The 22,569-nt window shown below is 41.7% G+C and overlaps 2 protein-coding genes across 4 annotated transcripts; both read right to left on the bottom strand.

Annotated features, from left to right (window-relative positions):
* Positions 1 to 226: 226 nt before the first annotated feature.
* On the bottom strand, positions 227 to 12,696 carry LOC115390684 (centrosomal protein of 95 kDa). Of its 2 annotated transcripts, none has more exons than XM_030094634.1 (21): positions 12,531 to 12,696; positions 10,838 to 10,966; positions 10,315 to 10,422; positions 9,824 to 9,934; positions 8,981 to 9,101; positions 7,750 to 7,871; positions 7,101 to 7,321; positions 6,128 to 6,197; positions 5,816 to 5,883; positions 5,470 to 5,660; positions 5,208 to 5,328; positions 4,278 to 4,386; positions 3,949 to 4,157; positions 3,434 to 3,529; positions 2,307 to 2,430; positions 1,868 to 2,037; positions 1,710 to 1,784; positions 1,480 to 1,632; positions 1,194 to 1,340; positions 1,008 to 1,079; positions 227 to 933 (listed from the first exon to the last, which is right to left on the bottom strand). In XM_030094634.1, the coding sequence occupies exons 1-21, from the start codon at positions 12,553 to 12,555 to the stop codon at positions 757 to 759; spliced, it is 2,619 nt and encodes an 872-aa protein (XP_029950494.1). In that variant the 5' UTR covers positions 12,556 to 12,696; the 3' UTR covers positions 227 to 756. The 2 variants fall into 2 exon arrangements, with proteins under 2 accessions (XP_029950494.1, XP_029950495.1); XM_030094635.1 differs by having other exon boundaries at positions 5,208 to 5,325.
* Positions 12,697 to 14,608: 1,912 nt separating this feature from the next.
* LOC115390709 (CD209 antigen-like protein C) lies at positions 14,609 to 19,200 on the bottom strand. Of its 2 annotated transcripts, none has more exons than XM_030094688.1 (7): positions 19,090 to 19,200; positions 18,415 to 18,504; positions 17,902 to 17,991; positions 16,917 to 16,979; positions 15,775 to 15,917; positions 15,557 to 15,654; positions 14,609 to 15,398 (listed from the first exon to the last, which is right to left on the bottom strand). In XM_030094688.1, exons 1-7 carry the CDS (start codon positions 19,175 to 19,177, stop codon positions 15,251 to 15,253), a joined length of 720 nt encoding a protein of 239 aa, XP_029950548.1. In that variant the 5' UTR covers positions 19,178 to 19,200; the 3' UTR covers positions 14,609 to 15,250. The 2 variants fall into 2 exon arrangements, with proteins under 2 accessions (XP_029950548.1, XP_029950549.1); XM_030094689.1 differs by having other exon boundaries at positions 15,583 to 15,654.
* Positions 19,201 to 22,569: the final 3,369 nt, after the last annotated feature.

The following is a 22,569-nucleotide window of genomic DNA, read 5'->3' as shown; positions in this document are numbered from 1 at the left end:
GTTCACGAGAAGCAGAGCTTTACAACCAATTGTGATGAAGGATGAAGCGCCGCCAATCAGCATAGAGCCTGAGGGGCTCTTATGATTGGTCAAAAATACCGGGAGTGGTCGAGAATCCTTTTCAGCTCAGAACAGAGACAGATGGAAACTACTACACTCCTAAAGGATTATCAATGGATACTCTAACATTTAATCCAAAGAAAACACAGATAAATTAGCATTGACTAGCAAAATCCTGCCTACGGCAGCTTTAATTAAAAAAAAAAAAAAATCCAACATTAAAGTTTAAAAAATAAATAATTCACTGACATGGTTAAAACATGAAAGGAAGACATTGCACATCGAGGAAAAAGATCTAAGTTAAGTCTTGTCAGTGTGTGACACTCATCCTAGAGTTGCATCTGTGGTCATTATTTGGCAAAAAGGAAGAACAATTTAATTTATTTTTGCTACAATAACAACATGTGGAGTGCAGACAGGAAGAAACTAACATTCGCAGTCATCCAGTTGTAAAAGTCATGGAAGAAAGGAAGTGGGTCCTCCGTGTCTTCAGGATTGAGGTTTAGCAGCTGAGGTGAGAGGAAGAGTTTGCTAGTCGCTACATGTAGTCGGAGTGTTCAGTTCATGTTTATCGTTGACTTGTGCAGGTCCGATGTGAACTCTCCTCTGGTCGTACCGTTGGTCTAGGACCGCAGAAAAGTTCTGTGCTGCACTTTCCCTCCGCAGACATCAGCTCTGCAGCGGTGGCTGCCCCGGTCAGTGCAGGTAGCTGGTGTTGTACTGGAAAGAAGCCATCTGCACCCGGTTCCGCAGCCTCTGGACCTCCAGGTCCTGGAAGTGATCGTCTTCGTCGTTCTCAATGATGATCCTCTGCAGTTCACCGATTTCACGCTCCATCCGGGAGCGGAGCTCTCGCTGCATCTTCAACAAGGCCTGAAACAAACAAAAAAAATCTTTAAAAATGATGCATGTTTTCCTGCTGAAGCACAGCCTGTCGAAGTATTCACCTTCTCTTGAGCTTTCTTCCGAACCTGGATCTCCTGTCGCTCTTGTGCAAGTTTCTCAGCCAACAGTGAGAACTGAGAAAACAAAAACAAACAGGTCACCTGTAACTAACGGCTCGTCTAGGAATGATCATGTAAAGCATGACTTCCTGCCTCAGACACAAGGGGGCGCTGTGTGTCCTGTCTTACTTGGTCTCTGTAGTAGTTCTCCATGGACTGGATCTGATCCTGGTGCCGGCGCTGGTGCTCCTGCCGTTGCTCCTTGGCGTTGGCCCTCTGCTGCCTCAGACGCAGCTTCTGCACCTCCAAACCCTCCTCGAACAGCTGCCTGAACATCTGCACACACACACACACACACACACACAGCAGGTCACTGTGCCGCTACTCCCCAGTCTTAAAGACCTCTGCAGATATTTATTCCACGGTCTCTTCTCCAAAAGGAGAGCGAGACGACTGTTGTGTGTGGGCCGCCCACCCTCTCCTCCTTGGTGCGGGCCTTCATGAGGCGGGCCCGGTGCTGGACGTGGTAGTCGCTGTGGTACTTCCTGGCTCGGGCGATCTGCTGCCTCTGCTCTCTGAGTCTGTTCTGCGTCGACTTCTGCTGCTGGACCCGCTCCTTGATGTCCCTCTGGACAGAAACGGATCAGTTGGCGAGTGGCCGGCCATGGTGTGTGTGCGTGTGTGTGTTTGTATGTCGATGCTCACCAGCCGCCTGCCGTGCTCCTGGTCTTTACGGACGAGTTCTACCAGCAGGTCATGTTTCCTCTGCGCTTCCTCCACCTGCCAGACAAGCGGCGGTTTTTCGATTAAACCACGAATGTGCTCAACCAGACGAAACGCTGCAGGTCAGACTTCAGACTCGCCTCGCTGGACAGTTTGCTGCGGCGCGGGTTGTGAGAGGACGACAGGGAATGGAGTCGCTCCACCTGCTGCATCTGCTGGTCCCACATGCGTCCCAGGGCCCGAGGCGAGATGTGGAGGTGCGGCAGCTCCTCCCGGAGCAAAGGGAGGAGCTGGTTCTCCTTAATTTTCACTGCAAAAATCAAAGAGGTGAAAAAACTATTGTTACACAAAAATTGCTGTTCCATGAAGTTTCATCACACCACCATTGATCAGGGAAAATGTATGATTAAATTCCAAAAACAGTGTCGAAAATGTTGCCAAATGGACTTTATTGCAGCAATGCTAACACTGCAGCTCTACACACAGGCCCGTGAGTCAGTGCAGATGAATGAATGAGAGCCGTGGCAAATGAGGAACAACCTTCCAGTCATCATCATCAATATAAAAGTCTTAGCTTACACGGCGGAGCTTTCCTGGGGGCCTCCAGTCGCCGATGCGACTTATGTGCAGCTTTTGTTTTAGCTGGGGATCGTCTGGAAACATGAGACACGTCCCTCAGAATGGCCTCTCGGTACTCTCGCTCCTGCACATAGAGCCAGTGGACATTCATCAACAGCTAGGAGCAAACAGAGGATGTATTGTTCAGGTTCATGTCGCTGTGTGTTTAAGAGTTTGATGGATCGCCACGGCGTACAAAGCAAACCTTTGAAGCTGCGCTGCTATTTATAGGTCAGGGAGAAATATTGTGCTGGAGTTTCCAGTAGAGCTAAAGGCGCAGTTCGTAACTCTGAAGCGAAAATGATGGAAACTCTTAAAACTACCTTGTAATTTGAACACATTAAAATGCTTTTCTGATGATTTCAGCAGCATAAAGTGTCAGCCGGTGAATTAAATGTGAATATTTCCAGGATTTATTCTCTGTGCCAAACCCGAGGGAAACTTTAACAGTTGGTGGCATCGTATTTTAAAAGTAGGTTATATTGTTGTTCTGGCCAGGGGGCTTCGTGTGGCTCCTGATCGAGGTTCTAATAACATATTGGTGATCAATGCACGAGAATGACTTTTCATAATTAACATGAAAAATAATGACATTTGTGAGGGTAGTTTGCTTTCTGCCCTCACCTCTCAGGCTTAATCTCAAGCTCCATCTTAAAACATTAATAAAAATGTAGCTCTGAATCCAGAATTCGAGCTGGTAAACAGTGTTTTGAAAGAGCGCATGACGCTCACAAGGAGGTCTGACGCAGCCGAGCTTCTTTTTTAGATTTCCTGGATGAGATGAATAATTTGATAAATAGAAAAGAGCCACATTGATTGGGAGCTTCACAGTTTATCTGCCATTTTCAGTTCTGTCAGGACTGTGTTTGCTCAAAACTTTAAGTCAGTGTTTGTTTGCATGTTATATTTGAGAATCCATGTTCATTTTTTTCCAATCCCAATGTAAGCAGCTCTCAACACGGCCTTACACTTTTAAGAATGCAGACATTTTTTTAAAGAGAGTCATTGATTTTCTGAAGTGAGACGTATTCCTGCCTTGCAGTCGGGACGGCGCTCACACTATACGCAGCGAGACGCGACAGACTTACAGCTTCCTGAGCTTTGACCCGCGCCGCATGCAGTGCAGCTCTTTCTCTGTCTTCCAGTCTTTTCAGCTCCTCCTCTAACGCTTCATTCTTCAAATCCTAAGACGTGGGAGAAAATAGCAATAGGCAACAAACTAAGCTTCACACCAACAAAACTGCGAAGCTTTTATTAATTGAGATTACTTAAAGACAACCGAGCAGGCATGCAGGACATGTCCTTACGACTGTCCAGGTAAAATGAAGCAATAAAACTATAAATGTCTTCTAAATTTCAGAGTTTAGAGGACAGAATTCTTCTGCTTTAGCCTTCTTTTGAAACTTGTTATTCCACAGACAGTTGAGGGAATAATGAACTATTTGGTTTGAGTTTTTTTCTGAATTCCATCAGAGATCATCTCTATCGTCATTTACAGTTCCTCAGTTCTATGAAACGTGAAATACTTGTATCTTCCTGGTAACACTGCCAGGACTGAAGGGGTGTGAAGTGAAAAAACAATCCTCAGTGTCAGTGTAAATACCTTGGGATGGTTTCTGTGAGACCGCCTGTGTCGGGGCTCTCCTCGCCCTGAGCGACGAGAGGGGGAGACGACCGTCTGTCTCCTGTCATCTGGACCCGAGGCCTCTGCTCCCACGTCCTCGCTCTGTTGTTGGGGCGAGGCGTGGACTCGTGGAGGGGAGGGAGATAAGGAGCGCGTGCAGTGGGAGGATTCAGGATCGGCTCCTGAAACTGTCAGATTGTAACACATTTCTTCAATCTGCCTTGGATTTGACATGCCTGCAACTTCCCTTCCCCCATTCTCATCATGAGATGACTTGGTTCATGGCTGTGGTCAGGGATGAAGCGTACCTGTGTGCTGTCTGCGGCGCTCCATGACGCTGTCGCTGTGGTGGGAATGCTGATCTTCTTCTTTGACCTCACTTGACTCTCCGCTTTCACTCAGAACCCGTTTAAGCATCTACAGGAATTGTACCCAGACAGCAGCAGAGGTTAAAGGGACACTGAACAGACCGAAACGACAACAAAACCAAGACGGCTTGAAGATGGTGGAAAAGGTGAAACTAAAACTAACTGAGTTTTGCCTTTTAAACCAACATTATCTAACAGATGACGGATTTTTCTTCAGATCCTAATACTTTGACAGAATGGAATTAAAATGTGGGGCCGTCTGTAAGGAGCGTGCAGGTTCTTCCTGAACGTGCCTGGGTTTTCACATTCTTCTCACAGTTGGAAAACATGCATTTGAGGCCAATTAGAGACTCAAACATTGCCTGTAGATTTCAGTGTGACACTCTTCTATGTTTGAGCCTGTGAAGTACAGTAAGCTAGATCAACACACTGACAAACTGTATGTTTAAATATTGATTAAGGTAAACAAGCCCAAAACAAACAAGAATGCTCATTATCAATAAGTGCTTTGTAAAATCAGAAAACTGTTTCCTGAAATCAAGTCATTGCCTGTTGTTTCTGAATCTGGCTGCGTGTGTTTTCAAGGATCAGCAGTGTTTTTATCATGTAGGCAGCTCAAACGGACAGGGTGGTGTGTGAGAGCTCCTTTTTTATTTAATGTCAACTGGTAAAGACCCTTTTCAAAGCAACACTGATTAAAGAAAATAAAGTCAAAACCACAAATAAAACCAGTACAACTTATTTCTGAAACCAACATGTAGAGGTAACCTGTTGGGCAGTGGTGTAAACTACATCTCTTCCAAGTTACATTCATTCATCAGTTTAATGCCAAAATAAATAAAATACCAGTCAGACTTGCTTCACACGTACCTGATCAAGTTCTTCTAACCGGTGGGAGAGTTTCTCAGATATGTGGTGCAGCTCTTCCTCGGCCTGTTTGTTCCTCTGCCTGCGATAAGACAGCGGCTCCCCGGAACCATCCTCTGCTCTGCTGCGATTCAAAAACTTCCAATTAACTTAAAATGATAAATTCCCCATGATTTCATTTTCAGCCATCAAACTCATTAAATGCAAAACAAACCAAACGTGTTGAAGCGAAGCACTGCGGCGTCCTTTAGGGTTTTCATCTTACCTGGGGTGCTTCCTGTCTTTGTGCGTCATCTTGTGTCGCGGCCTTCGTGTGTAACTGAGGTCTTCGTCGTGCTCTTCCTCTTCAGTGTCTGGTGGCGAGGGGGTGGTCGGAGCCATCTCCTCCTGCAGGGTGAGGAACAGCACGTCGGGCTGCGTGCGGAATAACACCCTCCTCGGACCTCCATTAGTTGGCTGAAAACAGTGACAAATTAATTGTATTTGATTCATGCGGCTTCAGCATCCGGAGTTATTTTATTCAACATTGCAATGAGAGTAGAAATCTCATCCTGGCTTTCAGCTGTGGTGCTGACACAAACAGAGATCCAAACAAGACTCGCTGCTCTCACCTCTAATGTCTCCCCCTCCACTTCTGCCGCCGCTTGTCGCCGGCTGGATGAAGACTCTTTGCTTTCAGCTGTAAAATTCAACAAAGAAAACTCGACTTTAAAAGAGGATTTTCTTCACAGTTCCAACCAGCATAGCAAATTCACTTCTAACTCTGGACCAAAGCCTCACTGTGGACTCCCTGCTCTCATTTTCATAGTGCTAGAAGACAATTTCTTAATGGAGCAATGTCCAGAGTGGAGCTGATATGACAATGAAATCATTTGGCTTTTTTATTTTTTTACTGTCACTGTTGGAAGAGTGGTATGACTCACCAGGCGACTGGCAAACAACAGGAGAGCGGAGTCCATTGGTCACAACAGTCTCAGCTCGACAGTTATTGTTCTGTAAAGAGGAAAGATGACAGAAATGAGGAAGGAATAACTTTAGGAGGCCATCATGACCGAGAAACGTGTTTCTAATGAAATTCAAAGAAACACAAGACACTTAACAACAAGACCTCGGTGTCAGGGAATGGAGAAGTGGCTCAAAACACTTTAAACTGTCTGCACTCTACTATAAAAAGCAGGCCATAGTTTAAGCTGTGCGAGCAGCCATATAACAAACAGCAGGTCGTGCACATGTCAGGACCTGTTAGTGGGGGGGACTCTTACAGAGTGTAGTGGCGAAAACCTTCCTGACTCCAGTTGTTAAGAGGAAATAACAACTGGATGACAAATAGAGAACAGTGACAAAAAGAGAATAATCGGTTTGAAAATCATTAGAAGTTTGAAGAAGACGTTACTCATGTCGGTAGCAGACTTTTACCATGTCAGTGAAAGCACAATAATAAACTCATGAAATCTCTTAAACTTTGATACAGATAATATTGTCAAAGAAAGGCAAAAATCAAACCAAAACCCGCTTCCTGCGACAATATTGTAGTGTTAATGTCGTCAGAGTAAAAGCTTTTGTGGCAGTCTTACAAAAACAGTAGAAAGAATTTGGAGAGAGGAATACAGCAATTTATCTGTCCAGTAACATCTGGTTTCATGTCTGAACCAAAATGACCAAAGAGGGAGGGCGAAGCCAGCATTTCTGACTGTGTGCAAAACAAAAAGCTGATTATAATTACATTTTACAACAACTTTAATACTCTGTTGTTTTTCTTTTGAAGCCTGTTCGATCAAGCTGCTCTTAAAACAAGTTTATAAAAGGCACCCAGCGCGAGATTTGTACCGAATCAAACATGAATATCATTTTAACTGCTGTGTGAGCATTCAGCCGGCCCCGATGTAACATAGGTACCTCTGCAGCGGCGGGGGCGTCGTCCTCCTCGCTGCACACCTGGTCGGGTCTGGCAGCAGTGGGGAGGAGGCTGGGGGATTGTGGGCGAACGCTGGGGCCGTGGCCCTGGCTGGGGGGCTTCAGAGCGATGGCTTCAGGCTGTGAAGCTGCTGCTGCTGCTGCTGTGTCCACAGTTCCGGAGGAGGAGAATCCATCTGAGGTTTGTGGTGGAAGAACCAGTTCTAAGATCAGGAGAAAGAGAACAGAGAGTCACTACAGCTCAATGACAGAATAGAAAAAAAAAAACCTAATGAATAGTCTAAATAAAGGTTAAAGGCAACAAGAGGTGACAGAGAGCACATGGCTCATTCTTTTACTTCATGGAGACAGTCGAAGTCCTGTCGGCATCACTGTTCAGCATGAATGACAGTGAAGGCAACACTTCGCAGTGAAGCCACAAAACACGTTTGGTAACTTCTGCATCCTGAGAAAACTAGTTGGACAGCTTACATCAAAGCATGGCCCCAAGTTCAATCAACAGAATAATGATATTTCTGCACAAACTCCTAACACAAGCAACAGGAGAAACAAAAGGAAAATTTAACACATCTTAGAAAAGCAGCCCTGTTCGCTGGCGGGAGCACAGACAAACAGAATTTGCATGCAGTACCTTCCTGTTTGCTGATAAATGTGCGAGCAGTGACTCCCAGTTCGAGGAGTTCCTCAGCATTAGACCCTTTGTCGTCGATGTTGCAGGAATGGAGGGAGTGCTTACTGGACTGGACTGCTGACCTGAGAAACGACAAAAGGAAATTATATTCCACAAGTTTACACTGTATATCATCTAATGACTGAATGAGTGTTAAAGTTGTTTTAAAACATCTTTCCCTTTCTATTCCGTTTTGCTCTGAGCAGAAAGCTGCTGTAGATACTTGCATTATTTTTTTATGTCCGTTTCATAACTTTTATGTAAATGAGCTTCAATTGAGTGCAGACAGAGGAGCTTTGACTTCTCTACTGTCAAGTGTCTCAAAAAATAAATATTAACACTTTAACCGTGACAATGGTATTTATATCTAAACAACCTTGCAGTATTATGGATGATATCAACCTTTTGGTATTTACAAGGCAGTCTGGTATGCTGTTGTGTCAACAGGACGTACAACAGGATCTGATACAGTCACAAGTGACGAAGCCTGACTCAGCATTGTTCTGTTTCAAACAGAAGAGCTTTTGATTACAGACGGGATTTACACTTCTCCTGTCTCTACTTTGAGCCTGAGATACATAAGAATCGCCACTGCTTGAGCCAAATCTCTACTGCCATTTAAAAAATAAAAAGGAATTCCCTCTTTTCAATGGGTCCTCAACTTGAATTGATCAAACCAAAATGTAGTCATTCAATATTTGTACAACTAAGATACAAACAAGCTCTTGTTATCGTCACACATCTCACCTACAGTATTTTAGACAAAAAGATTTTTTTGGACTCCAGAAACGACGATCTTTCTGACCTTTTGCTCCCTGGATGACCTTTTGTCTGGCATGCCTTCCTCAGAGGCGTTTCCGTGTTACACACAGGAAACTGTGAATTTTCTGCTTGTATAAGCACAAGCAGTGGTGTGTTGCAAGCAACAGTAAAAGCTATAAGAGTTAAAACAGTACAGTGTGTTGTCCGTACTGCCCAACCCTTTACACATTTATGTGAAAATTGTTTCAAACTTCAAGAGTTTTTGAATATTTCTACACTTTAAGGTTAAACAAGGATTTTGAAAAACCACAAAGGCAGTGAAAGATCAGTCTTCCAGACCCACTCCAGGTAAGACCTGAAGCCAGTCTTGTGAGCGCAGTGTGATCCTGTTTCTCAGTGTTTTTGGTGTGGGTTCAGGAGAAGCTCTTACTCTGCGCTGGATGACACGGAGGCCCCATCCTGCCTCGCCTCCTCCAGCTCGGGGACATCACAGCTTGCTCGCTCTTTGGGTTCACCAAATACCTCCCCGTTGACTCTGCTGGTGAGCTCCACTAGAAAACAAGCATTTGACAAAAAGCCGAAATGTGAGAAAAGCCCAAGACACAAAGCAGCGGCAGAAACTTTCACACACAATGCCCTTTGTGAGGAGAACAAATGCATACGAGTCCTCAAAGGAAACTCAACTGGACTGAATGTCGGAAGCACAATGCTATAAGAGGTTAGATTCACAACAAAAACTTCAATCGTTTCCTTTGCTGCATCATCGAACTTCAGGTGGCGGGGAGCCGGAGCCGATCGCGGCCGACTACAGGACACGGCAGGTAGTCTGTCACAGGGCTAATGCAAACGCTCACATTAACACACACAGACACTCTGAGAGGTACCAATCAACCACAAAGGCAGTTCTTCAGTCTGCAGCAGAAAACAAATACACAGAGAGAACATGCAAAATACACACAGTAAAATCCCAAGTTCAGATTTAAAGCTGGACAAAGCTTCTTGCTCCCTACGAGGCAAGAAGACCAAACCACTGCAACACCCTGCAGCCCATTAAAGGTCAGACTAACGCTTATTTTAGCACAAAAGCATATAGAAAGAAGTGACAACTAAAACGGGATTGGAGCATCACAGAACAACCAAAACAATCATGCATAGAGAACAAAAGCCAGGTATCAGATGGATATAAAATAATGGTTTTACACAATTCAGGGTGATATCCTCACGAATGACTTTGTGAAAAGATGCAAAGTTGTTTTTAAAAATGTCTACCTACCACCATCCAGAGCTTCCTCATTCATCTCCTCGTTGAGATACTCCAGGAGGCCGTCAAAGATCTCCACCAGGTTCTTGATGGACTCTCTGTCCCCTCTGACAACATTTTCTCCTGGGTACACAGACAGTCATCTTCATGTCATTTACGTTTATGCTCAACATATCAGGAAGAAAAAAGCTGTGCCATTTACTGAGCAAACATGAGAGACTCATTTGGGACAACATCAATAATTTGAAGTTGATCCAAGTAAAAGTCACTGCAAATATGTACAAGTAAATTACGGTTATTATTCCACAAACACAAATATTCAACAGTAGTTTATTACCTCTTAATGCTTTCTCAGTGATATTTTATCCAATTTCTGAAGATGGAAATAATTTGTGCAGAAAAGTACACTTACCCAAATTCATATTTCCACGAAATTTATGTATGCAACAATGACGATAGATTTAGACTCAATGTAATTACAAATACACATGTATTTCCTGTACCTGTAATGTGTGAGAGGCTGATTTGAAGGTAGTCTAAAGACAGCGAATCGATCACAGACTGGACATTGTGCACGTCATCCTCTTGACTGCGTGGTTCTGCAATATAATCTGCAACAAACAGAGAGGTGCATAAACAAACTTTCTGAAACATGCATTCACCAACATACTGCCTTAAACACAATGGTGCAACAGTGGAACGCTTTCCTGTAGCCTGCAAAGAGGAAACAGCTGAGCAACATTAACATTAACATATTGGCATGTTTGGTCAGGACAGACATTCCCGACATACTAAGCACTTTCAGGAGACCTGTTCTTAACTTAAACCTGCTTAGTGCCAGTGACCTTAATGAAAGAAGTTATTATTACTTTCAACAATTACCAGACAGACTATACAAAAACCGATTCAGCTGCTTCTCTGTTTATGAATACTGAATGAAAGAAAAACTTGAACCACATAAAGGGAACTGTAATTACTGGCTATGTGCTGGCGTTGACAAACAGCAGATCCATCAGTTGTTCTTACCTGGAACTTCTTCTCCCAAGATGTTCTCGTACAAAGCGATGAAAGCTTCTGCATTGCAGTCGGTCAGTTTCCTTAGCTTTAAGCTTATGTGACACTTGCTGAGTAGGTCATTTGCCACATCAACCCAATCTGCAGAAAAACAGAGGAGGGTAAATGATTTGCATGTTCTCACTGCGTGTGGAAGGTTTCATACAGGTACTCCAATTTCTCCCCACAGTTAAAAAAAAAAACACCTGTTGGAGATGAACTGGTGCCTCTAAATTGCCTATAGGTGTAAAAGTGAGTACATGGCCATACTGTCCAGTGATGGAGTGGTGACCTGTTCAAGGTGTATTATCCTTAATGTGCGCATATAATATTGACAAATACATAAAATCCATATATACAATCTATAAATACAGCATAAACTGCAATTTTGGTTTATGTCAAATCAGTCACATAACCCCTGCTCTCCATAACCTCCACTGGCTCTCAATCTAACAGCAAATTAATTTCTAATATTTATTTTGACATTGAAGGTTTTCCAAAACATCACTAAACACCTCCTCATCTACAGGCCCAGCTGCATTCTCAGATGGCCTGCGGTCCAGAGATTTCAGCCGCTCACGTCCCTCCATCTCTGGAAGTCACTCCCACTCTGTAGCCCAAACATTAAATCCCTGTTCATTTTTCGATCTCATGTTAAAACTTATCATTTCAAACAAGCATTATGTTAAACAATGTCAGGCTGCTGCAAATCCAAGAATATTCATATTATTACAATGTTTTTATTTACATATTACCGATTTCAACATGATGATGGTACACAGTGGTGTCTAGTGTCCCGAAAGGTGCGGATAAATAAACTGCGTTAATATCCCGATTACTATGATATTACAATTTCAAAGCTTAGTTATCTTAACTCTAAATTTCAAACATATTGGGAATCCAGACAGATTCTCTTTGGTGGGGGGGGGGGGGGGGGGGGGGGGTCGTGGGGGATTGGCTGTAGGGTGAGATGTTAGTTTCCCTACTTATTTTCTATTCAGGCGTGGGCACAAAGGACAATTTTCCATCACGTCCCGTGACTCGCATTTATGTTTGTTTATTACGTGTGTAAAGTCTTAGTAAAGGGAAAGTCTGTTTACAGCAAGCTATTGAACTGACTGACTTATTTCTTAGGTTAATGTATGATGGAAAGGATCAATGTTGTCCTTGTTTCCTGTGTGTCATTTATAAAGTCGATTCAGAGTTTTCCTCTCCTCTCCTCTGGGCCATGACAGCCCGGCAAACTGAGGCTCCAGAGCGGGACTCGGCTCTTCCTGTCACTGAACACTGTAGCTACAGTCTCACATTACCGGGCGAGAGTTGCTCATTTATTGGGTTTTTAGCTCATAGAATTGAAGCATTCGTGCTACGAGACAGCAAAAAGTAAACTCCAGTGTAAGAAGCCCCCTGCCCTCCTCCCCCCGCCGCATCTGACTCACCTTTACCGGTGTTTATCGCAACTTCCACGTTTCTTCTAAACCAGCTAGCTCACGTTGCCAGCGTTTGCTAACATTACTTCTGGACATTGAAAGGACTCCCCATCCTCTGAATTTCAGGTTATCTCTAAAACATTGTCACTCGGACGCTCCGGCAGTAACCCCGGCAGGCGGCTAGCGTTAGCCGTGAGTTAGCGTTACGTGTCGTTAGCCGTCCCCGGCCGCCTCACCTCTTTCTCCCTCCTGGGTTCCCATGTAACGGCTGGAGCTCCAACTCCCCGGTGTGCCCACAGAATATTTCCCGTGTAGAGTGTCCCTGTCCCGGTCTGAACGGCTGAGTCGGTGTTGTTGTGGTTTTCTTTCGGTCTCAGACTGTTGAGGAACTCGGGTCTTTCGTTTAAAACTGAAGTCTGCTCTGATTGGACGGTTCCTCACTCTGTGTCTCCGGAAGTGAGTTTCTATTGGTGCACAGCGGCCTCTCGTGGAAGAACACGTTAAAAGCACAGAATAAAATAAAAATAAATATTAAAATAAAATTTAAAAAAGCAAAAATATTGAAATAGAAATAATGAAATATATATAAAGTAAAATCGAATATATCAAATTGAACAAAAATAAATAGAAAAATAAGATTTCAAAAGTCCTGCATCACAGCTAATTAGAATCAAACAAATCAACCTACAAAAGTAACGGCATTAACTAATTCTACTTAACAATTCAATCTTTATTTCACTGTCATATGTCTCCAAGAAGAGATGATAATAAGGTGTTCCAGTTTTCTCATTGACCAAGTGTTTTAAATTTAAAGGCACTTAGAGCTGTTCATTTAAAATGCTCTAAGTAAGAAAGGTATTTAATAATTTATCTCCTTGCAATCATTGCATTTGATGAACCTTTGTTGAATGCTCAGAGTACTGCGACGCTGCAATGCCGTGCCTTGACAGCTGCTGAGGGTCAAGGAGCTTACTCAGGGACTGACCATGCTGACCTGTCAGGAGTGGGATCCGGCAATCCCTGCAATCTTCTGATCCTAAACCCACTTCTCTAACCTTCTGGCCACCACAGCCCTGGCATTTCAAAAGTCAATGTAAAAAAGGAAGAAAAAAAAAAAGTCAAAATGCCTTGGCTCTCAGTGTCATCAGATTGTACTCTATGAAACAAGAGTTGGACTTTGACTTTACCAGACCAGGTTGCCTTCATTTAGGTTGCCTCTGTGTGAAAGAAAAAATTGACCCAAATCCAATTTTGTTATGCACTGTAAAAGCTGATTCTGGGGGGGGAGGGGCATGTAGTCCATGTGGATGCTAATGAATTTGAATGTCTTCACACCAAACAACGAAGTTACTTTTTTAATCCCAAACTGGGAAATTCCGGTGCTGCAATAGCATCAGTAAAAACAAACAAACCAAAAACCAAAAAATAATGAATAAATAAATACTAAATATATAATTTAAACAGAAAATCATATACAACGAAGACTATTCTTAGCCTGAAACATCTCCCCATTGAGGAAGTTCATTTCAACCACTTGTCACCACAATGGACGGAACAACGACCACATCACTGCAAACGTTGCATGGATCTGCCTGTCAGTCTCATGTTCCATCCTTCCCCCACTCTTGAACAAAACCCCCAAGACTTTAGACACTGTTAGTCTGAAAGTACAACCTTTATTTGTTTATTCATGCATTTTTATCTTAATTGTAGTTAAACAAATCACACTATTTTTCTCAGAAAGTGACGTTTCTGATTCAAGTCTACAGGTTGATTCCTGCTATTGCCCACTGCAATTAAAAAAAAGTTTGATTATTCAAAGTGTTTCATATTGCAAGAATTTGTTTCATTTTGCAAGAATTCGTTTCATTTTGCAAATCAAATCAAATCAAATCAAATCAAATCAAATCAAATCAAATCAAATTAAAATCAAATCAAATCAAACTTGATTTGTAAAGTACTTTTCATATTTGTAAAAACAATGCAAAGTGCTGAACAGTAAAAACAATCATAAAACAAAAAAGAATAAAAACCGCACCATCAATCAGCATACACCACACACACACACACACACACACACACACACACACACACACACACACACACACACACTCCCATTATGTTGCACACAACAGAGGAGACATGGCATGGCAATGAGCATCATGGGAAACCACCACCAGCCCACACCAGGAGAAGTCAAAGGTCATTAATACTGGGGCTCCAGTGCCTGACTCCCAACCCCGTCAGACCAAGGGGAACCCGCAAACCGAAGTGTGGAGACCCCCAGGCCAGCCAGGACCAGAGGACCCGGGCACAGTAACCCCAGCAGAGGACCAGAACCAACTCCTGGTGTGAAGGACCCCCTTTAGGAAACACTGGAATTAAACAGCTAAAAAGAAAATATTATACGAAATTGATATAGAATAATAAGATAAGATTACAAAATAAAAAAGTAAAAAAAGTTAAAAGTACATAATAAAATAGAATACAATTACATAAATAATGATGGAAATAAGAGGACTATAAAAGGTCAGTTAAAAGCCTGATTAAAAAGGTGTGTTTTCAACCTCCCTTTAAAAATATCAAAGGTCTCTGCAGTCCTGAGGTTCCCTGGCCTGTTCTACAGGCGGGGGCCGTAATGGCTAAAAGCCGCCTCTCCATGGGTCTTGGTTCTAGCTTTTGGAACACACAATCAGCCACTGCCAGAGGACCTCAGGGCCCGCAAGGGTTGATAGGGTAAAAACAAATCAGTTAAATAAGAAGGTGCAAGGCCGTTAAGACATTTAAAAACTAATAAGAGAACTTTAAAATCGATCCTGAAGCGGACAGGGAGCCAATGCAGCGGCTGTAAAACTGGTGTAATGTGGGCCTGCACCCCGATCCTCGTCAGCACGCGTGCGGCTGAGTTTTGTGATAATGCAATGAAACTTTCCAATATTAAACCACAGCCAGTAGGTTATAGAGCCATTTTCTTCTCACAGATCCAGAAATTGGAATTGCTACATTTTTCATCATTCCAGCCGTGGTCATGGCCGCAGCCACGTATTTCTCCACATTCTTCTCCACTGTCTTTGTGATTATTAGGTTCCCCAGCGCACCACAAGCTACAGAAAGACAAAGAGAAAAAAAGAGCAAGATGAGTAGAAACTGAATAGTGACTATCAAAAAGAAGAAAGACAGTACATGATCAAAACTTGTTCTCATGTTAATTTTCAGTGTGGTCACAGATTGTTTTAATTTGCATGAATAGTGATATGAGAACCTTTGAGTCAGGCGAGTCCCATCTACCCATTTCCAAATCCCGTCTCTCTTGGACAGCCCGATCCACATCAGGTTTTTCACCCATCTTTGAATGAATTCCTAGAAATTCAATGAAGAAAAATAAGTCACCAATCAAATGTGAGATGTCAGTGTATCAACTTTTACTCTCTTATAGATACTATTATAGAGATTACTTCTATGTATAGTTTGTATACACACCTGCTCTTCTTTGCTGTTGATAATCACCAGATCTGCTTCTCTTTGTAAACAGTCATTCCTACTATCATGCCAGGTTTTCTTGATTGGAGAAATATAGTAGAAACTATGGCTGAAATACAGCCATCCATTATTGGACCTGTGAGCTTTGATGAAAAAAGTGAGTAGAGCTTCATACAGCACTGAATACAACCCTTTGCAATGTCACAGACATGTTAAAATAAATAAAGCATTAGATGTTCAACCACAGCATATTGAAAGTCAAGGATAATGTAGCAGGAAACATAAAAAAAAACTCAGATCACAAGAACAAAATATAACTCAGTAATATTAGGGTACTGGAGACGAGGATTCGACCGATAGTCGACCTTGTGGTATCTTGTGGTATCTTGTGGGGTTTGCTTTGGGAATGTGGAGTCCAGGGCCCTTTGTTAAGGGCCGTCCCGTCTCTGTAGGATTGCCGGCAGTAAGTCAGACCTGTTCCTGGTGCATGTTGGACTCTAGCAGGGCTGGCCTTTGTCACTGGTTCTGTTCATAATCTTTAAGGACAGAATATCTAGGTGCAGCCAGGGGCCGGAGGAGGTCCGGTTTGGGGACCACAGGATTTCATCTCTGCTTTTTTCAGATGATGTTGTCCTGTTGGCTTCATCGAACCTGAACCTGCAGCATGCACTGGGGCAGTTTGCAGCCGAGTATGAAGGATATAAATTAGCACCTCCAAATCCGAGGCCATGGTTCTCAACCGGAAGAAGGTGGCTTGCCCCCTCCAGATCGGGGGAGAGACTCTGGCTCAAGTGGAGGAGTTTAAGTATCTTGCGGTCTAGTTCACGAGTGGGAGACGGATGGAGCATGAGATTGTTGTGAGATTATTGTTATCAAATTTTTTGAAAAAATTATTGACATATCATGCCCATATCATGCACCCCGAGACACAAATATTTAAAATGTGACACAGATTGTAAGATTGTATTTAAACTTCCTCTCCTTTTTTTTTTTTTTAAAGCTCAATGAAGTATTGTACACTTGAACATGTTGGGTGTTATGTTATCCCAGGAACATGTGAACAGGAGAGGATAGGCCTCAAACAGCTCCCACTGAGCCTCATTTTTTCTCTGTCATGTGTGAAATCCACACTGGGCACTTACCAAAGTCATTTAAGGTCCTCTTCAGCTCATCTCTCTCACTTTTCAGGACATTCTGGTGGGATTCTGTCACAATGTTCACATCAATAAAATACACACTGATAAATGAATAATTCATTTAGATATCATTTATTTCTGTATTTCATTTTCATCTGACATTTCTTTCTTTATTTCTTTCTATCTTTCTTTCTTTATTCACTGTCACGCTGCAAAGCATTCAGATTGGGCAGGAGGTGGCCATGACCTAGTGACTTCAACTGGAAATGAACAAAGCATGTTGCTGGTGATTTGTCTCTTTCTTTCCTGGTTAACTTTGTTGCTACAGCTTTGAAAGTATCTGCATTGCTATGTGCATGGCCATTCATTCTTTTCATAATATCCATGTCTTCTGAGGCTCCTATTAAATAAATCATCTCTGTCCCAGCTGAACTGCGAGCTGCTATTTTGGAATACTGCATCATCGCAACGGACTAACTTGTGCAAATGACGGGAGTAAAGTCAAGCTTAATTTACTTAAAATTCCACTCCCGAAGGAGAATAAACTTGCTGGTCTATCCAGATTTAAACGTTTCCAAACAAAGTTTACAGGGGTTTGCATGGTCATTTTGAGGAATTAACCTTTATGTGGATTTAAACATGAATAAAAGGTCCCATGTAAACGCACTGACTGTGGAACAGTCTGCCGGCAGCTGCGCCTGACTCCTGTGGCTGCAGACAGCCGGGGACTGGGAGAGGTGGGGTTCTGCCGTCCGCCCCTCACCCCAGCCTTCTGCCGCCGCGGGGAGTCATGTTGTGACTGGGTCATTGTTCAATTGTGACCATGCAGAAATAAAATCTAATTTGTTTCGCATTTCACATTTAATGACTTGCTATATAAATAAAATTGGATTTAATTTAACTGAATTTCACCGATTTCAACATTGTTTTTATGTGTGTTTTAGTTTTACTTTGCATCTGTCTGACAACGTGTCCTCATTATCATACTTACTGAGGTCATCCAGCTTCCTCTTCAGCTCATCTCTCTCTTCAGTCAGGTTTGTGGTCATGTCTTCACTGTTTGAAATACAATTTGTGTGATCTAAAATCAGAAGTTTATTTATGTTAGTGACGTGAGTTCAGTGATCAGAACAATCAGTCTGTTGAATTATTTCAGTATGCACAGTCACATACGAATCATTCAGGATATGGTTGAGCTGAAGAAGTAATTAAGTTATTGGTGAATTATTTTCATCAGCAAACTCAGAAACCTTTTCAACAGATTGGAGATTATAGTGTGATTTTGCAGTTATGTATAATATCAGATTACTGTGATATAAATTTTTATCCAAAATATGCAGCAGTTCATTAATGTGAATTTTGGTAGAAACATGTTCAGACCAACAGAAGTGTTTGGCGCAATGTACACAGTCTGTTAAAAAAAAAGTTTCTGTCTGGAAACTGATATGGTGACCTCTTCTGTTTGCTGTGTCAGAAGTGACATGTAAAAAAAAAAAAAACTCACTGAGAGGAGGTCTCAAGGAAATGTTAAGAGCAATTTGAAGGATGCAGAGGAGACCAAATGACACAGCAACACACCTGTACAGCTTCAGACCTGTACATGCACACACACAATTCAGAACAATATATACATCAAACAACATATATATATATTGCATCCCATATTACTGGAAAAATACACAACTATTATATGCACCATAGTATGCCCCTTGTCAACTAGATGGTAGTCGAAAGCAGGTATCAAAGCAATCAGTGAGAAAGACATTGTGAAAAATTACATTTGTTTATTAAAAAAAGACAAACTGAAACTGGCGTCTTGAAAAAACACTCAAATATTCAGTATATTATTTAAACACTACAAAATAAAACATAGACGTTATTTGCACTGCGTGCACCTCTACAACATCAAGGACTTATTTCAAGGTTTGTGATTGAAAGCAGATTGTCATACAAAATATCACAAGTGAAAAAAGACATGAGCACATCCTGCAAAATTACACCTGGAATGTAATAAATGAAAGCATCAATTAAAACCCCCCCAACATTTTCATCACTTTGATTAAAACTGAGATTTTGAAAGAAACAATACTCAGCACATTACTTAAACACTGCAATACTCTTTCATGGGTTCAATAAAGAGAAGTTTAAGGTTGAGTTGATGTTGGTGTTTGTCTCTCACCTGGTGCTGCAGATGTGTCTCTGTTGTCTTTATTGGAGATGTTTTCCATCAAGACTTCAGGTTCATTTTCAAGAACGACCATCTCCATGTTACCGAGGCTGAGAGTGAGGAGGCTGCTGCTGAGGGTTTTCTGTACATGGTGCTGAACGTTGAGGTAAATCTTTATATTTCCTTCCTCTTAAAGTACTTCCTCGTGTTAATTAAACATCAAAGATGCAACTCAAATGTGAGAGAACATAAAAATGCAGCAGGTCGCATAACATGTTTGGCAGCAAATGTGGTTTTGCATTTTGACCACAGCCCGTTTAGCTTCCTTCCTAAAAATGTTGCTAATAAGAGACTGAGACAGAAGAGAGTGAACACACGAAATTACATTTAACACAATTGAAGTCAAGTGAAGTTAAATTATGTCTTACCCTGGAATAATTTGCTTTTGCTGGTATACAAATTAACCAGTATGTAAACAGTCTTTTAACACGTGATGAGGTTGTTGCAGGTGGTTTGAACTGATGTGGATGTTCAAAAAACTATTTTAAAAAGTTTGAGAGGATGAGATATGATTGTCACTTTGTCTGACAGACTTGTTTGACAGAAGAATGTGAGTCTCAGAACTGAAGGCTGCACTCTTTTTAAAGAAGTCATGTTTTATTCTTTGACTTACAGATGCAGGAAGCTTTAAACATTAACAAAACAATTTCTCAGTTTTTGCGCAAAATGTTCTGTTGACTTCCTTGTTTGGGATAAAGATGCCACAAACATTGTCCTGTGTACAGCACAATGAAGCAGCAGTTTACAGCAAGCAAAACTACTGTGAATGTGTCTTATCTCCCAGTTTACAACAAATACAATACTTAATTATGTCAAAGCGATTAAATAAAATGTCTGAAACCAGTCATAAAATGCATTGATATAAGAAGACAAAGGAAACACAAAGCACAGCTAAGTGTCTTATTCAGGAGTCTGAAAGCCAGTGGAAAGAGGCTGTTGACCAGGCTTGTCGTCTTTTCTTTCACACTCCTGTACAATCCTGACCAGGGCAGAATGAAAACAGTACAGAGCAGATGATGCTGATGAACTGAGGCAGATTGAAACAGGAGAAGTCAAACCCGTCACAGCACTGAGAGACAGACAGGTATACCCTGGACAGGCCCTCAGTCCATCCAACCACTGTGGACAGTTTATAATCCTTCTGCAGTGTGTTAAAATTTGCACGTGAAGTTAAAAAAAAAAAAAAACCCTCAACAGGATCAAGTAGGGCAGAAGACAGAAGTATGAAAACGTTTTGCAAAACTTGGTACAAAACGAAGGGACAATTTGACTGTTAGGACTGCTACTGTATCGCCTGTGTGCCATGTGGGGGATGGGCATGGTGGAAACAGTCCAGCATCAGATGAAATGTAAAACTCTACACATGGATAAATAATCACAGTTGACAAGATTAAAAAAAAAGCGCAATGATGATTAAATGATTTAAATTCCATGACAGACAGCATCCAGCAGAGGTGATCATCAGTTGAAACAGGTTTACAGAAACATGAGTCTCAAACAGTCTCTGCAGTCTGCTGGCTTCTGCTTGATGACTTTTGACTTCTTACACTGAGTGTGGGACCTCCAGCAGTTGTTGAGAGGAGATGATCATTTTTACGCTTTTGCTGAGAACGATTCTGGCATTTAGCTTTAGCTGTCAATTTATCCTGCAACTCCCGTTTCTCTTGAACCAGTTTGGAGTAAATAGTCTTGAACTGCTCTTCCTGTTCAGCGAGACTGGCCTGTAGCTGCTGTGTCTTGTTGATGAGAGTGGAGTAATTGTGCTTCAACTTTTCTCTTTCTTCAGTCAAGTTGTTGTATTTGTAGCGCAGCTGAGCCATCTCCAGCCTCCACTCAGACTGCCTCTCGATAACTGTGTTGAAACAAATATAGATACTTTCAGCCACTCTTGTCTCTGTGGGGCTACATGTGCAGGTTGACTAAGTACTCACACAGATAGGTAAGACCAATGAGTCCGGCGAGGAGGAGAAAACAAAGCAGAGCTGCAGCCGCTTTGCAGAAACACTTGGAGTCTTCAGAAGTTAAAAAAGTATACTTATTTGTTAAAATCAAAACAAATCAGTTCAAATCAAATCATAGTGGCACTGCGTCAGTGCCTCTCATTACACATCCCATTACAGTGAGCTGAACTTTCAATGTTTGTTCATTACCTGAGCGCTTGGGTCCACGTTGGGTTCTCTGTGCTTCCCTCTTGTGAATCAACACATTTTCATAGATTTCTGAATCATTTACCTCCGTTCTCCTCTTGCTGTAATTTACTGCAGGTTTGTTAATATTCATATAAATTTGAGACGCATAAGTATCCATAACAGATAACTGCAGTGATGTTTAAATTTGCTATCAAGGAGCAGGAAGGCAATTCAGTTAGCAGAGCACACTTCTGAAAGTGCAAACTAACACCTTCTGTGAGATATATATATTTTTTTAGGTTTGTGAGTCAGTCCAACAGGAAACTGAGGGTGCATCAATCCTATTTTAAAACAGGTTACAAAGAGTAAATGCCAAACTTGAAGCATATTGCCAGTATGTTGGAAGCTCTTTTGAATGTTCACATTTGATAGATCATTGGATTGTGCCCTTGAGCATAACCTAATGAAAAAAAAAAAGAAACACAAAAGAGCTATAATTATTGTCATTTAAAAAAGGAGGCATTTGTGCTGTATTATTCATGAAAAAAAGTGATTGTTATTATGTTAATTTGGGCTGCATAATTAATATTCAGACTTTTAATACTTTAAAGCAGGGGTTTTCAAAGTGTGGAATAGCGAGCCTCCACCAAAGAGACCCCCTTTATCTGCTTACTCATATTGTCTGAATAGGAGGGGGGGGGGGGGGGGGGGGCGGGGGTGGGAATTGTTAAGAATTTAGCTATTCCAATTCCATTAGCAATACTGCTTATCGGTACACTGTAAAGAATTGCACTGTAAAAAAACAGTAAAATACGGGCAGCAGGGTAACCAGTATTTTACTGTTTTTTTACAATGCACCAGCTGTAATTTCTTTTAACAGTATAGTACTGTATTTTGAATTACAGTATATTACCATAGGATAACAGTGGGTGGTGTGGTAATTTTACAGCGCATCTACTGTTATTTATTTTAGCAGTATACTAATGTATTTTGGATTATAGTACTTAACAGTAGGATCACTCTGTTATGGTAATTTTACAGTAAACACAAGTTTATTCACAAAGAATATTAAATTCGCTATTTTACATTTAATTTCTATAAATCCCCACAAATTAAAAAAGTAGCTTATAACATCATACAGGGCTTTTGAAATTCTGGACTGAACAGCAACTCAATCTGGAAACATGTCCATCCATACCTCATGTTTATCACGACAGCAGGTAACATCCACAAGTCTGACTATGAACACAGAAGACATGACTTTTCTTTTATTTCACTTAAATTGTGTACCTTCTTGCGCTTG

The sequence above is a fragment of the Salarias fasciatus genome, chromosome 6 (assembly GCF_902148845.1).
Source record: "Salarias fasciatus chromosome 6, fSalaFa1.1, whole genome shotgun sequence".
NCBI lineage: Eukaryota > Metazoa > Chordata > Actinopteri > Blenniiformes > Blenniidae > Salarias > Salarias fasciatus.
The sequence above is the reverse complement of the archived record's forward strand: the minus strand, read 5'-3'. Positions and strand labels throughout refer to the sequence as shown.